We start from the raw sequence: 17,275 nt of genomic DNA on the forward strand, positions 1-17,275 counted from the left end.
TGTCTCTGCTGCAGCTGGGGGGAGTGACTCCCAGCCCAGTTAGACAGATACACGCTAGCTCTGCTTGATGTAGTTTGCTAAAAGTAGCCATGTGGCCGTTTGTCCCGGGCAGTGGCTCCGGCTAGCCACCCGAATCCAAGCCCACCTGAGTCCAGGCAGCCCCCATGCAGCACCATCCACACTGCTATTTTTAATGTGCTAGCTTAGCAGAGCTCCCAGCTGCAGTATGGACAGCCCCGAGAGTCTTCCTTTAAACATACTGGCCTGGGTATAACAATAATAAAACAATAAAACCCACAGCTGGTTAGGCTGCTACTATGCTGCACACCCCAGAAAGATGGAACTTTAAAGTGGCAGCAGGGCTTGAACTCAGATCCTACTGCTCCCAAACCACAGACCCCAGTGAGCTGAGCTAGAGGAGAATCGCCATTAGCACTGCAGGGTCTATGACACATAGGAGAGCAGTTCATATTCCATCCAGCAGAGGACAGCGGACTCACACTGACTAGCCAATCAGCTTAGTATATTGTGTAATGCTCTATAGTCAACTCACCTCAGCCCTGTGAGACAGAGAAGGATTACAATCCCCTTGGATAGCTAGGCACACTGATGCCTAGAGCCGGAGGTGACATCACTTAGCCAAGGCCACCCAGCCAATCACTCTCAATGCTGGGATTTGGACTCAGGAGTTCCTGCTTCCCCACCCCATGCACAGGCTTCCAGATCACTCTCTAGCTGAAGAAGTTTCCTGTCCAGCCATCCTCTCCCCGGCCCCAGTCTGCTCCACTCAGATGCACTATTACTGGTCGCTAGCGAGCTTTGGGCTGGAGAATCACAGGCCTCCACAATGGAACAGCCCTCCTAGACCAGTGGCTCCCACCCATCTCCTGTGCAGGCTCCATGTGGGCTCCTGGTACTGGGCTCCTGATACCAGGCCCTGGCCCAGCGTTAGCAGGGTGGCTTAGTGGTTAGAGCGCAGGATTGGGCTGCATTCTATTCCTGGCTCTGCATGGTGCCCTTGGGCAAGTCACTTCATCTCTCCATGCCTCGGTTTCCCCATCTGTAAAATGGGGATAATGACACTGACTTGCTTTGAGCTCTAGGGATGAAAAGTGCTATGTAAAAGCTTGGTTTTCTGTTCCATTTTCTCTCTCTCCTGACCTTCCTTTTCTGCTTCTTTTCTTCTCCCCTTCTCATCCTATGGCTCTGCTAATCGCTGCTCTCGGGTCTGTTTGGCTTTCCTGTTCCATGGCTCCCCAGCCCTGGTCCCCGCCAGCAGAAAGCCGCATGCCGTGGGGGGGGCGGAAGGGGTGTTAGTGTCTATGGGAGCCTCAATGAGGCTGAGCGCATTTAGCTCAGTGCTGTAATGAGCAGAGAGAAGCTTTGCATTGTGGGGCTTCCACCTGAGCCTGCAGCTGCTTCTATGGTGGTTTTCTTGGAACTGGGAGGGGGGCAGCAGGCAGGTAGATTTCCAGGAGCCCCTGCTATCCTGGAGCCCTGGGAGCACATTGCAGGGAGGGGAACAGAGCTGGGGTCATGCAACTTTCTGTGCTCCCACTGTTTTCCTCTGCCCTGTGTCTCTGCCTCCAGAGTAATCAGGGGCCCATCTAGGCAGACCCAGCCACTGGAGTGGGAAACACACTACCAGGCCACTCAGTCAGTCCATGCCCCAAGACCCAGGAGGTCTGTTCCCTATAGCATGTCCTCCAGTCTTCTGCCCGCTCTCATTAATGACTCATTTGCCTGGGCTCCCATCCCGAGCCGTTGGGAGGCGCTCACACAGTCTCTCAGCTTTCACCTCCCCTGCTCTGCAGCCTAGGACGGGCACTCAGATACCCTGGGGATGGGCTCAGTATAGGAACCTGAACAGAATACCTCTCTTCACTCGGCTTCATCCCATTCCTCCTAGCTGCCTCCACTCGTTAACATCAGCCCCATCCAAAGCCACAATAGGCCACCCCTGGTTCTCCAGTTCCATAGCTGCCCTTCCTAGAGCTCGGGTCTTGCATCTTTCTGGCACTCCGCCCTGGCAGCCAGACGGCCACAGAAGAGGAAAAGAAAGCAGCATTTCCCTTGGAGCTGTGGGTCACACGCCCACCTCCCTGGTGGTGTAAAATCAGCTGAGTTAATATTTGAGGAATGGCCATTGTGGTTAACCAGCACAGAGCTGGATTTCCCTCCTCCAGCCCCTTTCCCAGTATAATAACACGCCAGGGTTTTTTTCTGGCCGCAATCACAGGAGAAGGTATTGGTTGTTCTGGAAGCCTCAAATGCACTGATGGCTGAGCCTGTGCTGCAAAAGCTACTTCGTGAGTAGCCTTGGAAAGAACTGAACAGCTGGCACCATAGCAGCTGCTGAGCTGGTAGACGAGTGGCTCAGTGGGATTGTTTTGCGCTGTATCCGAAAAGATTTTCAGAGAGCCTCAAGTCCTGTCCGGTGCATAAGTAGGACCTTCAATAACTACACCAGACAGTCCAGCACCAGCTTTTACCATTATTTAGCTCAGCTTTTTGCAGCATACCCACCACCATAGTAATTGTAACAACCAACCTGGAACTTGTAGGGAAGGGCACAGCACTGGAAAGTCAGTCTGTGTACACATGGCTGGAATGTTAGCTGCATTTGCAGCTGCTCTGTAAATAGTTCTCTTAGGGGCTTGTCTACACTACAAAATTAGGTTGACTTAAGTTAGGTTGACCTACAGCAACTAAATCAACTTTTGGTGTCCACACTACCCTCCTTCTGCCGGTGGGGTGCACATCCTCACCAGGAGCACTTGTGCTGATTGAAGTGGGGCATTGTGGGGCACTGACAGCTGCACGGGCTCACAGCTGGAGCCCCGCTCCGCCCTGGAGCTGACAGCCTGAGCTGCGAGCCCAGCACCGGGCTCAATTTCACAGCAGGGATCCTACCAGCAGTGAAATTGACATTCTTGTCAGTTTCACAGCTGCTATTGTTTCACATTTTGTCTCCGGCTCTAAGGGTCAGCCCCATGGCTACATGGATGCTGTGTTGCCCTAATTACATTGACCTAAGCGCTATGCCTCTCGCGGAGGTGGAGTTATTAGGTCTCTGTAGTGGGCGACTTACGTTGGCGGGAGCAACATTGTAGTGTAAACGCTTACAGAGTTAGGGCGTCGTAAGCTACCTTATGTCAACCTAACTCTCTAGTGTAAACCAGGCCTTAGTAAAGAGCCAGTTAGAAACATGGAGTCCTCACATGTTGTGGAGTCTCCATAATTGGAGGTTTTTAAGAACAGGTTAGACAAACACTTGTCAGGAATGGTCTCGTTACTACTTAGTCCTGTCTTGAGTGGAGGGGACTGGACTAGATGATCTATAGAGGTCCCTTCCAGTCCTCTACTTCTGTGATTCTGTTATTACCCAGCACATGGTACATGAGAGAGTAATGGAATGCGTTCGGTGTCAGGGCTCAGATTGTAAAAAGAAAGAGGCAGGCAGTACTTTACTCAAGCTCCACCCATGATCCCCAAATCTCCCCGCTCAGCCCCAGAATAGCTGTGTGTGTCAGCTAAAAGGATCAGCACTGAAATAGTTAAGGATGCATTTAAACACCAATCAGTAGGATCCAGGGTTAACATCTCCTTGAGATGAATGGGGGCAGTTTGCATAGGCTGTTTGCAGACTCAGCAAGAGAGCACGGCCTTGGACTGCATTCAGGTATTCTTCACAGTCAGAAGGGCTAGATGCTTACCGGCCCTTTCTAATGAACGTTTTAATGACTCTGCAGAGGCTGAGGGGACAATCTGTGAAGTGCTGGGGAGCTGGCTTGATATGGCCACAGGCTACGCCAAAACTTACCATTAGTGGCAAAGAGTGGGACACAGAGCTGTAAAATAACTACCTAAATTGGGCTGCTACATAACATGCTCCAGAGAGATAGGGCTTTATGAAGCCCAGTTAGCCTCAGGTGTCCACTGAGAGAAAGATGAGTGGTAATTATCATCCCTAACTTACAGCTGGGCAGCTCAAGCAGAAAGCGCTTACAGGAGAATCCTAAATCCTGTGCTCAGACTATTGGCCCAGGGCCTGTCCTTCATCAAAGCAGCTAGATACCACTGTGTGTAGCTGCCGTAACCCCAGAGCTGGTAGGGGACTGTCTGGAGTAGGTACTAAGATCCCTCCCACTCATGCCCTGTACACCATGAGCAAATTTATTGCAACCCAGCCTCAGGCCCTTGGGTCACAAGCATTGCTCCCTGGGACTCTGTGCCCCACTGTCTCCTCTCTGTGCCAACGCACTGCCTGGCTGCTGGCAGCAAGCTGCGGCTCCAAGGCCAAGCGGAGCACAAGGCTGTGCAATCAGACCTATGGAGCCTATCAGAGCTTGGAGTAGGCACGGAGCTTTAGGGCAACAGGGTAAGCATTCGTGCCCTGGACTGGGCCTGCAGGTGTTACCGTAATATACATAATAATGCTCCATAAGAACCTCCTAATGGACTGGAAGAGACCTGCTGGGTCAAGCCCAAGCCCCACTGTCCAGCCAGCCCCGTCATTTGTCCTCACTGAGCAATGGCCAGTTCTTGGTGCATTGTCTGAAAAAGGGCCTGAGGGAGATTGGGGCCCCACTGTGGTGGGCACTGTACAGACACATAGTAAGAGGCAGTTCCCACCCCAAAGAGTTTACACTCCAAATAGACAAGACAGCCAAAGGGCCGGGGAGGAAACAGGCATGGAGAGGTGAAGTGACTTGCCCAAGGTCACCCAGCAGATCAGTGGCAGAGCCAGGAAGACCAGAGCCCTGGGCTCTAACCTAGTGCCTTGTGCTGGAGCAGGAAATTTGTGTTTGTTCTGGGGGTAGGGTTGGCTTAGCCCCTCACTCCAGCCCTGACAAACAGCCTTTATCAGACAGCCTGCACAGAATAGCTTCTCACAAAGCAGCTCACAAGGGGAAGGGGAACATCACGTCCGCTGTGCAGCCAGGCTGGCCCTGAGTCTCTCTCTATGTGTGTGTGCGTGTGTGTGTGAGAGAGAGATCAGGAAACAGAGCCGCTCCATGGAGCAGACAGGCTCTCGCCTCCTCCTGCATTCCAGCGGCGTGGGCTCTCTCTTGGCTCTGTGCCTGCCTGGAGAGGAATTCAACCCTGCCTGTGTGAGAGTCGAGCTCCCATGGGGCACCAGATACAAGATCCCTTTCTCTGGCCAGTGCTGCAGCACCTGTGGCTGTGTGGCTGGAAGGTAAAGGAGCCTTCAGCGGGGAGGCAGGCCACGAGGCTGGTTCCCCAGCAGCATCTGGTGACTAGGTAAGGAGACTGGCTGTAATGCAGAAGATTCCTAAGAGCCCCGTCCTGCATTGCTCGCACTCCCAGAAGGCCTATCAACCCCCACTGGGGCTGGGCTGTCCTCTCCGAACACAGGAGAGCCAGGCACGCTGCAGCACAGGGCTCCAAGCCGGATCAACAGGCATATTGACCACTCGGGGCGAGCGGTGCTGGCTCCTAGCTGATGAGAGGGGCTGGGAGCACCTCATTAGCCCCTGTTTTTCCAGACTCAGTGGGCCTGTTTTTGCAGAGGTGACAGGCAACTACAACTGCATTAGAATGAAAGGGGAGCTGTGGGTGGTCAGCAACCGGTCCCAGTTCAGATAAAACGAGCCATCGCCTGAAGTGGTGTGTCCGGGGTCAATCGAAGAAAGCTGACGGGAGCAAGCACAATGCACACTTGGAAACGCTAGAGGGCACTGAAGCAAGGGAGCTGGAAAAGCTGTGGGTTTCTCATCGCGCACAGAGAGGCCAGCGAATCCCGCTCACCGCTTGATCGCTACAGTCAAAGCCCCGCAGCACAGCTTAAAGCTCATGCCGACCCTTGGCCCAGGTTTGCAATGGACGCAATGTCGTGGGCCCGAGTCTCTGCTCCACGAGAGTCAGAGAACCCGTGTTCCTCAGCATTCCCAGCCAGGCTGCTACAATCGCGCAGTACCACAGATGCTGTGCCAGGGCCTGCTGTGGCCCACTCAATAGATATCAAGGCCAGAAGGTACCACTCCGATCACCGGATCCGGCCTCCTGCCTGGGATCTCTCTGCAGCCCCAGAGGAGCAGCTACGCAGGGTCTGGTTCATCTAGTCCAGCCAAGCGGTCGCCACCAGCAGCCGGCACCAGAAGATCCCCCCGGCAGAGGCAGCAATGGGCTAACCTATCCCTGCCCCCGGTAGCTGGAAATCAGCAGCTGCTCAGAGGCTCCGTTAACGTTTTTATTATGAGAGTGGGGGACTAAGAAGAGCAGGTTTCTGCCCCCAGCTCTGCCACCGACTCGCTGCGGGACCTTGGGCAAGTCACTTCGGCTATGATTTTCAGACGCCAGAGCTCGTGCTGTGGCTCCTCGTTGCACATTTAGACACCTAGTCAAGGGGCCTGATTTTCAAAGGTGCGGAGCAGCCAGACTGCCTCTCTCCACCTCCGTCTGTCTGCTGCCTCTCTCCCCCTTCCCCCCACCCCCAGGTTCCTCTCCAGTCTTCCCTTTCCTCCTAGTCCCATTCCCCTGCTCTGCTAAATCCTCCCCTCCTGCCATGTACCCTCCCTTGCCCAGTTCCTCGGAGGGCCTGGCCTTAATTACCCCATTTGCCCATAGGCTCCCTGAGCTTTTCCTACTGCTCCCAGCTTTTCCTACCCCTCCCTCAAGGTCTCACAGAGTCACTTCTCCAGGCGGGACTGGCCTAGAAACCAGGAGGGGGTTGGCCTGTTCTTTAGGGGGTCTCTTTATTTCCCTTGGTCAGGCAGCTTGACTCCGCTACCAGTGAGCTGGGCCCGGTGTCTGCACCTCAGAGGTGGGCTGGTCCCCGTGCCTGCTGCGGTCTGACCACAGCGGTGAGCCGGGAGCAGAGCAGCCCCTCCCCCTCCAAGCACGTGGGTATTTGTTCTGCTGTGGCCCTGCACTCAGGGGAAAGGGCGAGAAAGGGAAACTGAGGCACTGAGGGAGGCATTGGGCTCAGGTCAAATAGACAAGAACACTGGTTTTGGAACCCAGATCTCCCAGGCCCGTGCTCTGTCCACCAGGCCATGTTGCTTCCCATGCAGATATTTTTACAAGAATAAATTTATACCCGAGCCTGCTGTAGCTTTACTGATCACAGCAAACAGCGGCTCAGCCTTGACCTTCCATTGCACAGATCATGTGTCTCACTGTGGATGGGCCCCGTTGCATTCAGGCTTGTATGATGCGCTTGCCCTATTACTTACATGTAGGCTTGGAAGGATTCAAGTTTTGCCAGTAAATGTCAGTAAACATCTGTGACGGGTTCCCCGGGATGCAACCTGGAACTGGGGTACCACTGAGCCCTCTGTCTTAGCAACCTGGGCTCCCTCTCACACTGCGATGCTGTGGCAAGCTGCAAACCTCTCCAGGAACTGCACTTACACAGACAGGGACACATCCAGCTGAGTTACAGGAATGCTTTCACCAGCCACCCCTGAACCAACAATGGAGAGGCTTCAGCCAATTCCCCACAGCTTCCCAGCCTAGGAGCCCAGGGCTGTACCGTCTGGTCCTGGTCAGAAGCCTGACCAGTGTAAGTTTATTACCCAGTCCGCCCCTCCCTCAATGTAGAGAGGACATGCACCAGCTCTTGTTCCTGAGCAGACTTCCCAAGCACGTCAAGCAAAACCCACCGCTTTAGGTAAAATATAAAACAGATTTATTTACTACAGAAAGATAAATTTTAAGAGATTATAAGTAGTAAGCATACAGATCAAAGTTGGTCACCTAAGAAATAAAGGACTTGCAATCTGAGTTCTATAAACTAGACAGGATTTGAATCGAGCAGTATCTCACCCTGCTGGTACTGTTCCTTCATTCACAGGCTGAGGTTCTCCTTTCCAGCCTGGGACCACCACCCCCGTTCCAAATGTTTGTCCTCCAGCCAGTGCTTCCAGGGGATGAGTTGTGATGCAAACGAGGACCAGTAGTGATGTCACTTTCCCTCCTTTATAGGTTTTTCCTATAAAAATCCACTTGTGCCAAGTGACCCACACTGTAACAGGCAGGAGCGACGGCAGAGCAGTGTTGTTAGACATGCGAAGAGATGGGGATCGCATGCCATCCTCCGCGGCACCAGCTGATCAGTGCAGGGCTTCCACCAGCACCCCTATCCATAGCACTGCACCATCGGCCAGGGGCGGGTTCGGTCTGCTCCCAGCCTAGGCTACTGCTGGAAGTAACTACCAGACCTTATGTCCTCCTAAGACAGTATGGGATGTATAACAGCTATAGCCACCTGGGCTGATTTTGGGGGGGGACTAGCACCCACCACTCCCCCTAGAAATCAATGCGAGCTAGACGTACTCAGCACCTTTGGAAACCAGGGCAAAAGCTTTTAAAACTGGGTGCCTAGGAGGTGGCTCCTAGAGTCCGTATTTAGGCAACACAACAGCCGTGACTGGGTTTTACAAGCGCTGCTGAGCATCCCCAGCTCCTGTTTGGCTGCAATGCGATCGAGGCGTGCTGAGCACCTCTGGAAAAAAAAAATCAGCTCACTTCTCCGAGGTGCCTAAATCCAGACTTCAGAGCCTCCATTTGGGAGAATCGGAGTGCGGGTCCCTATGGATTAGATAAGCGTGTGACAGTGAGGCAAGCTAGGAGATGTGGAAAGTCGCTGGAAAAAAAGCACATCCTGAAAAACATGCCCATTGGACCTAACCTATCTCATCTCTTATTATTCAGTGTTCATATCGTGGGAGTCAAAGAGGCCAACCAAGATCGGTGCCCAATCGTGCTAGGCACTGCACAAACATAAATGAGCCAGCTACTTGGCTATTAGCCAAGATGGTCAAGGATGCAGTCCTGTGCTCTGGGTGTCCCTTAACCTCTGACTGCCAGAAGTTGCGACTGGATGACAAGGGATGGATCACTTGATAATTGCCCTGTTCTGTTCATTCTCTCTGAAGTACCTGGCATTAGCCACTATTGGAAGATAGGATAGGATACATTGGTCTGACCCAGTATGGCCGTTCTTTTGTTCTTACTCTTTCACAATGGCAGTTCAGTAGCTAATGGAGAATCAATAGTCCTTTTGTTTAAAACGTTGCCAAAAACAAACTAATTATCTCTATGTTTACAGCTAGGAAATCTGGGTTATTCAATGCATCCTGCCTGCCAACCTGAACTGAGCTAACACATCAATTGCAAGGAGAAGTCTAACAAGCAGGAGGGTAGTGCCACCTCGTGGCCACATTACATATGCTAGAGAAAGGAAGAAATGTCTAAGTTCATCTACGTGACAAGAGGAAGGTCCCAGCTATGATCTATGGGTGGAGAGCTGGCTGGGCCCATGGTGCTGTGATCTGTGGATGATGGAGAGTTGGCTGGTGCCATGATGGTGGTTTTCCTTATTTACAGCTGTTTACCACACATTTCCCCCCCTTGATTTGACTTTTCCCTGTAAGGAACAGCTGCTGTTGCAGCAGCAGGCCCACTGTATATTTGTAAAGGGGGTGGGCAGGTGGCCCCTACGATGGTGAATGGCAGGAGGGGAAGTGAGGCCCATTCACTCACAAATGGGAAGAAAGGCGGGGTCTGTACAGTTATGAATAGCAGAGATGCTCCATGATACAATTTCTCTATCCTCATTAAGCTTGTGGTATCACTCACCCCATGACACTCCATTCAGAGGGACACAGTGGTCCATGCTATGGAGAAAGTTTAAGATCCCATTCTAATCCAACTGCTCTGAATGCAGAAGGCTCTGCCAGATGTTTGTAATGCTTTGTCAAAGCTAGTTTTCAATCATGGTTGCGGGCTGGAAAGTAACACTAACAAGGGCAGAGGTCGGCCCTGTTTGCTGCATTTAGATATGCAGTGATGTGCTTTCTAACTGGCAGCCCAAGCACACTCAACCTGCGATAGGAAAGGCAGGCTAGGGACTACCTGGCTGTGCATCACTAAGGATGGAGATCCTGCAATCAGAACTTAGCGAACAATTCGGTGGAGGTGGGAACCAGAAGAAAATCTAGCTCCTTTTCCCCATGCCACGTTGATTCTGCAGGCCAACACCTTATGTTACTCACTGAAGCACCCAGCAGCTGCTCCGACTGGGTATACCCAACACGCCGGGCTATTGAGGCAGTGGGGCCTGTTTCTACAGACACTTTTTTGAGGATTCCCTACATGCTGTACAACAAACAAGGTCTAGTGCATAGGACACTGGACTGGGGGTCAAAAGGTAGAAGCCACCTCATTACTCTTGGAATACAGCTGTCATTCTGGATTCAATGGCGACTAAGAATTGGAACTCTCCCCATTATCACAGAAACTGAAACGTCGCCAGTTACAAACAACCTACCCAACGTAGCATGTCCCCACAGCGAATTTTGCTTAGACTTCTACAGAGTTTGGCTGTCCAGCACAGGCAGGGAGAATGAGAAGATGTAGCCTGTAGCTGCTTGCTCTCTTAGAAAGAAAAGGAGTACTTGAGGCACCTTAGAGACTAACCAATTTATTTGAGCATAAGCTTTCGTGAGCTACAGCTCACTTCATTCGTTGCTCTTAGGGGAGGGGTAATTCCAAATTGTCCTAGCAACACACGGGTGAGTGCACCAGAGGACACAATAGCTTGAGTGGGTTTGCAGTGTGGCTTCCCACATCCAGCTGAGGCTGACCTGGGTGCTCCTCTAATTCCGCAGTGAAGACACACCCTAAATTGCTGGCGAGTTACCAATGTGACTGGAGTGGCGGTGGGGCAAAGTTTGGATTCTCCTTGTGGTTTAGTGCTACATCTTTATTGTTCTACAGTACTTACAGTGAGTAGTGCTGAAGAATTCTGTAGGATAACAGAACAGGCCAAGTGGTTTGAGCACAGGACTGAAATCACGAGATATAGACTCTACTCCCAGTTCTTCCACAGACTCATTCGGGGACCACATGTGAGTCGCTCAACCTATGTGCCTCCCTTTTCCCTTCCTGTAAAATGGGGTTAACTCTTCCCAACCTGAACTCAGTACTGTCTATAATGTTCTCAAGACCCTCAGAGAGACGGCGCAATGCAAGCGCATAGGGTGTTGAGAGAGACACAAGCCAACACACCACAGTACAGGTAACTTAACAGCCAGAGAGCCACATTTATTACTTTCAGATGTTTCTATACAGATGGGGATAACCAATCAGGGGAGTGGAAGAAAAGCACAAATTATGTGGAGAATTAATTTCTCCCTTGATACATCCCTGTCACATTGGATCATGGATAGAGAAGGAAACTCAGAACATTTACAAACACAAGAGACTTCCATGAGTTACTAGAAAATAACTAAGTCTGACAAGTAATGAGAGTGATTTGAGGGCAGACAAGACACACATCCATCCTCTTTAGGCAGTTAAAGAAAAGAAGCAAACATACCACAACTGAATGGAAACAAGGGAGGTTTTTAAACAGAGGCTTTTCACAATGCTTTATTGTTTATACACAAGAGTAATGGGACACTGAACAGGATACAAACAGAATGAAGCTCATACAAACTATAGGACACAGAGGGCATTCAGGAACTTCTCAGGAAGTTAGCAGATAGACACGGCCATTTTTTAAAAGGAAAAAGGTAAACGATGAGAGGTCACAAAGCTCCCCCCCCCACCCCCCCAGCTAGAACTGAATGTAGCTTTATGAGCTCCCAAGTTTGAGCTCCAATGGCTATACACCCAATAAGGCTTGTTCCAAATAGTCAAAAGGCCAAGCACCTACCACCCTCCTGCAGGCTCATACCAGCTTGCAGGCCTGGGTGCTAGACGTGCAGTGTAAACCCACCCGGAGGAACAATGAACAAACCAGACCAGGGCAGACCATACAGCCAGGAGAAAGAGGCAGACGTGTGCACAGTCGAGGGGCAACGGGCAGCACAAACCGGCAATTGCTGCTCATCAGCAGGGCACCAGGCTTTGGGACTATACCAGGGCCAAAAAAAATCATTTAAAGGGGCAGTACCGTACCTAACGCACTCATGGTAGGTTTGTGAAGTGAGATTTATTTCGGCCTTATGTGAGGATCTACGGCCAGATTTTCAGGGGCTCAGTTCCCACTGAGAACAGCGTTCGCAGCTGGATGCTGAACATTTGTGAAAATCTGGCCTCTGGAGCTTTACACTATTTATTTTTAAGTGAACCTAAAAGTAGCAATGGAGCAGAGGGAAGCTCTCTGTGCTGGATGGCCCCACTAGTCAGCACAAACACTCGTTACTTCCTTTTCCACCATGCACCTGCTCTGTGAAATCCACACAGAACTTCCCTGGTTCAGTGACGATAGCCCTGAACGTGAGATCACAAACACCACTGTCCCACTGCAACTCATCCAAGCCACAGCAGTTGTGATGTCACAGGATGATGCATTCCCAGAACGTCTTCATTGAACCAGAAAGTACCAAGTCACAACGTAGGTTTGTGCTGAATTTCTGCCGAGCACAGCACAATCATCTGGCTGGCCTGGAGACGGAAGCTGTCTAGTCCCCGAATGGATATGGCATATGGAGTAATGCAAGCGCAAGTCTCCCCCCTGCCCTTGAGCGATCTTTAGGAGGCGAGAGGGTAGGTCATTCTGCAATGCCGCAGTTCAAGTCTTAGCCCAGTACTGACACATCATCAACAAGGGAGCCAACTTGATGTGTGATACAGAGAAGTCGTCTAAGAACAGGTGCAAGACCACAAACGTTTCACAGCCAGCAGATAGGAACTTTGTCACCACTACCATTGGCTCCATTGGGCAACTGAGTAGGGTTTGTGCTCCCACCACTGAGCTATCCACTTCTTCCCCTGCTTTTTACCCAGCTGGTGTATTCTGATAAACACGACTAGCTTCAGGGATTCTACTCCTCAATTCTAATGACAGGTCACAACCTTAATGTAATGCTGTAGGGTTTGGGATTTTTACTGGAGGGGTCTTATTATTCAGAACAGTTGCTTCCATTTAGGGTGGACAAAATATTTAGTTGGCTTTGGTCTAATCTCCAGCCCACTGTGGTTTTGAAAGTGTGTGTGACAAGGCCAGGTTGAGAGGAAAAGGAAAAAAAAAGAGACAAGCCTTAAAAGAAAATCCAGCTCCAGACAGCAGCCCAAGTCAGCAAGCGTGTTAATGTAAAGAGACAGCCCTTTGATTTTCAGCTGTGCACACTCCTCCTCCAGACTACAGTGTTTCCAAACACCAGACTAGTGTAACTTCCATTAAGATAGAAGTATGTGTAAATGAGCAGCATGCAACTCTATTCCCAGGAACAAAGCAGGGCTGCACATTCCTGGAATACCAGAGAGGTTTGGGTTTTTAAACAAACAAACCTTCTGTGGTCCTCAAGGCTCCTATATTTGGTTCAGATAACCCTGGGCGTTTAGCAAGACTGCTCCTGCATTAAGTCCGATTTAAAAAACCCCCAACCTTAAATAAACCAGACTCTCAAATAAACAAATTGTATCTTGTGTTAGTTAAGACACGAGATTTTTTCCATGGTTAAAGGCTCCATTGATCCTAAATCTAATGCAACCTGAACAGAGGCAAGAGAGATCTCTAAATAGTTAAAGATGCAATATAGAAATGGTACCCCTTTTCATTAATGTCCCCTTCCTCCCCCATATGTTTGCCTTTTACACAGGGGCATTAAAAATGTCACTAAGAAAATGCTGCAGGTGTGTTAGATTCACAAAAGTTGATGTAGTTCAACCAAAGTAGTCACCCCTGCACACAATTTTCTCCCCTGCCCTTTGAATCTGCTTTCCGCAAACCTAAAGCTAGTTGGATCCTCGCAAAGAACATCCATTCTCTGCTACAAGTCAGGACTTGGAGAGCTTGGCGTAAAACATAGCCACACCAGAAGAGGTTGTGAAATATTTATTTTTCATAAAACAAGGTCATAATTGCCAAGGTGTAACAATCAAAAAACATTTCCAGGGAGCCAATGGCACAGTGCATGGAAATGTAGCCCCTCACCTCCCTTGTGGTGTGATAGCAAAGGCTGAAATAGAAGGTATTTTACTCTTTGTGGGGCCATCTGATAAACCAGTTCCCTTCTCTAGAAAGGGAGAGGACAGCACAAGAGGTGAACATGGGGTGTTATCTAATGTAGTAACCCACAAGAGATTTAAGCACATGACAGAATTTGACTCTAAGGAGACTATTCACATGCTTGAAATTAAACAACGAGGGCCTTGGTTAACGCTGCATTCCACTGCTTTGGTTCCCGCCCCTACAAACAGTTTGACAACCAGAGTAATCTGAAAAGGGTCAAGAACCTTGCAAGACTGCCAAGATATGCAGTGGGGGAAATGGAGTTTTTTGTTGGGTTTTCCAATTATAAACTGACTTTTCAATTATTGGAAGCCATGAAACTAATCAGCAGACAAACTGGAATGGACTTAGTCCAGGGTCCGTATTGGTCAGTGAGCAGAATCACATGGTGAAGCAATGCCAGGTTGTGACTGATAGGGAGGGCTATACAAGGAGCCAAAAAATCGCTTGTTTAGTACCTCAGCATCAGTTGCCTAAGTGTTGCATTGGATGCAGAACTCACCTGGAATTGCAAATTCTCGTTTCTAATCCAGCGGTTTCAGGCTCTGGTGGTGGTGGGAGTGAAATACGCAGCCAGGCCACAGCTGAAAAGTCCACCACTGAGGGCTTGTCTACACAACCGTGCGGGGTCGATCTAAGATACGCAACTTCAGCTACGGGAAGTTCGTCACTGAAGTCGACGTACTTAAATCTACTTCCTGCGGTGTCTTCACTGCGGTAAGTCGATGGCTGATGCTCTCCCGTCAACTCCGCTTGCACTTTTCGTTCTGGTAGAGTACCAGAGTCGACGGGAGAGTGCTCAGCCGTCGATTTATCGCGTCTAGACTAGACGCGATAAATCGACCCTCGCTGGATCGATCGCAGTCCGCCAATCCGGTGGGTAGCGCACACAAGCCCTTAGTGTGTGTGTGAATCAGATTGAGGGAGAACTATTGTTCTCCCTCATGGTAAACATTATGCTTGACTGGGCTTTACCTACTATTTGTGCCATTTCCCCCTCATCCCTACCAGCACAGCACAAACGTAAAGGATTGACCAGGACTGTCACAGGATACACCCGCCACCATTACATCTCCATGACCAGGCGAGCAACAGAGCTATGCTTCAACTAGCAGAGTCACTTCATCACGTGGCATGAAACGATCAAAGAATAAAGCCTCATTTTTATTAGTTCAAGAACATCAGGATATTGTTGCAAATAGCTCCAAGTGCAACTGTTCTATTACTCCCGTGGGGGATTTCATAGGAGGTGAAAAGGATCTAACAAATTATCCCGGGCTGGCCTGTGCCCTGAAGAAACTCTCTCATAGTAACTGCATTAATAAAAGACCTGAACCTGATCAGTGCTAAACATCAAATACAGAACAGTGACTTTCCTACACTGAGCAGGGCCTCACATGGCAAGCAACTGCTTGGGCCAGGGTCAGACTGTTGGTGGGATTTCCCCCCAAGTCCCTATCTCTCCCTACTGCTGGCTAGCTCAGCATTCCATCCACTGCCCGGTCTGTCTACTTGCCTCCTAAAAACTGCCCGAGGTGCCAATCTCCACTCACTTGTGTGCGGTGACAAGAGGTGCAGAACCAGGTAGGCAGAAACTCCACAAGCAGAGAATGGCCACTGGCCTGTTTCTGACAGATCATGATGTTACTGGTGATATTGTGGCTTCCCCTTTAAATGTAGAGCCCCAGGCCACTGAGTGCCTGCCATAGAGTGAAGTGCTGAGGCCGGAGACCCCCGGAGTGAACTTGTCAAGGAAGCAGCAGGACCCCTCAAAGGAGCTCATGGTCCCATTTTCCCAGTCCTGCCCTTAGTGGAACTGGAAGGGAAGGTAATTCATAGTGCAGTCTGTTCTCTCCCCCACAATTTACAGGCCCTAAAAATCATGCAGCCGGCCCTGGGGAGATGAAAAAACTCAAAAGAAGCTGGTTCCTCAGGCTTAAAAAAAAAAAAAAAAAAAAAAAAAAAAACCGCAAAAGCTCGAGGGGCCTTTCCCATATAGTTCCACGAAGAAATCCTGACGCCTTCAGATTTGCTGCAATGCCCCTTGGGGAATCCAATCTGCCTGAAGTCCCTTAGTGATTGTGTCCAACAAAGCCTGGGGATTCGCAGAGATAAGAGTGATGTTCTACTGCTCGGGGTTTCAGGTTGTCTTTCCTTGAGGCAGCGGAGAGGAGCCCATGTCCAAGAGACCGACGAGCTTCACAAGGACTCCAATACGAGCTGTCTGCCGGCAAGGAAACTCCTAGAAACCAGCTCTACGGGACTGATCTCCTGCCAATTTCTTGTGATTGCTGAACTGGATAGATGAGAAGGATATGGATACATCACAGTGGCCTCTGGTGCAGTTTATTTACAATGGAACTCAGTGCTGGAGAACATCAGGATATTAACAAGCAGGAAACACACTGGCAGGGGAGAGAAGAATATCACTGTACATTAAATCTCAATGATCCTCTGTAAAATTCAAATCCACACCACCCAAGGTAACTCGCTAATGCTAATAACGCTGAAACTTAAAGGATCTAAAATGTAGGTTAAGTCTTCATGGGCAATATCCCAGTTAGGTGCATGCAGGTAGAACAGCAATTATAGATACACAGCTCTCACTATTACTAGTTTTATCCTGCTCTCTATGGCTTAAAGCAGCAGACCGCAGTAGGTATAACAAACTGCCCATTCCTCAGATGCACCTCTCTCGAAGCTGCTGTCAAGTACAACCATGATAGCAGCAGCAGCAGCAAGCTAATGCCTTATAATCCTCAGCAATAACTTGCCAAAGCCTGCTACAGACTTAGACGCAGCGTAATGTTGCCCTGGCGACTTCTCCCGCTTCCACTGCTTTAAAACATACCCACACCCTGTACCCTTTCCTCAGGCTTCCGATTCATATTGTTAATCGTTCTACATTCCTCCCGCCTTTCACCCTGAAGAGCATGGGATGGGTTCACCCACTCATCGATACCACTTCCCCTAAGAACAGTCACCTCAGGGGTGGAACACGATAACTTTTGTGGCCTAGTAACTCTGAACCAAAGTTTTTCTTCATTAAATCTTCAGGCGGAATTTTGGGACAGAGGAATTATTGCCCATGACATGTGGGTTAACCCGCCTTTTCTTACAGATCTGTAATGACAGGTGGCCAGAACAACACTGTTTCACACCTCATCTGAATTTTGTCCCTCCAGCAGCTCAATGCCCCCTCCCAATAGGTCAGTATTGCCTGCTGTAAATATGATTAGGAGATACTGGGAGTCGACATGCAGCAGCCTGCAGAGTTCATTCACC

General features: G+C 50.0%; 1 protein-coding gene across 2 annotated transcripts in view; it reads right to left on the reverse strand.

Annotated features, from left to right (window-relative positions):
• Positions 1-11,587: 11,587 nt before the first annotated feature.
• PPME1 (protein phosphatase methylesterase 1) overlaps positions 11,588-17,275 on the reverse strand; it is a 46,509-nt gene continuing 40,821 nt past the window's right edge. For both annotated transcript variants that reach the window (XM_074954765.1, XM_074954756.1), the window contains exon 14: positions 11,588-16,395. In XM_074954765.1, the coding sequence (XP_074810866.1) occupies positions 16,377-16,395 (19 nt within the window). In that variant the 3' untranslated portion in view covers positions 11,588-16,376. The remainder of the gene's footprint in view (positions 16,396-17,275) is intronic.

This window comes from Natator depressus, chromosome 1, assembly GCF_965152275.1.
Source record: "Natator depressus isolate rNatDep1 chromosome 1, rNatDep2.hap1, whole genome shotgun sequence".
Classification (NCBI taxonomy): Eukaryota; Metazoa; Chordata; order Testudines; family Cheloniidae; genus Natator; species Natator depressus.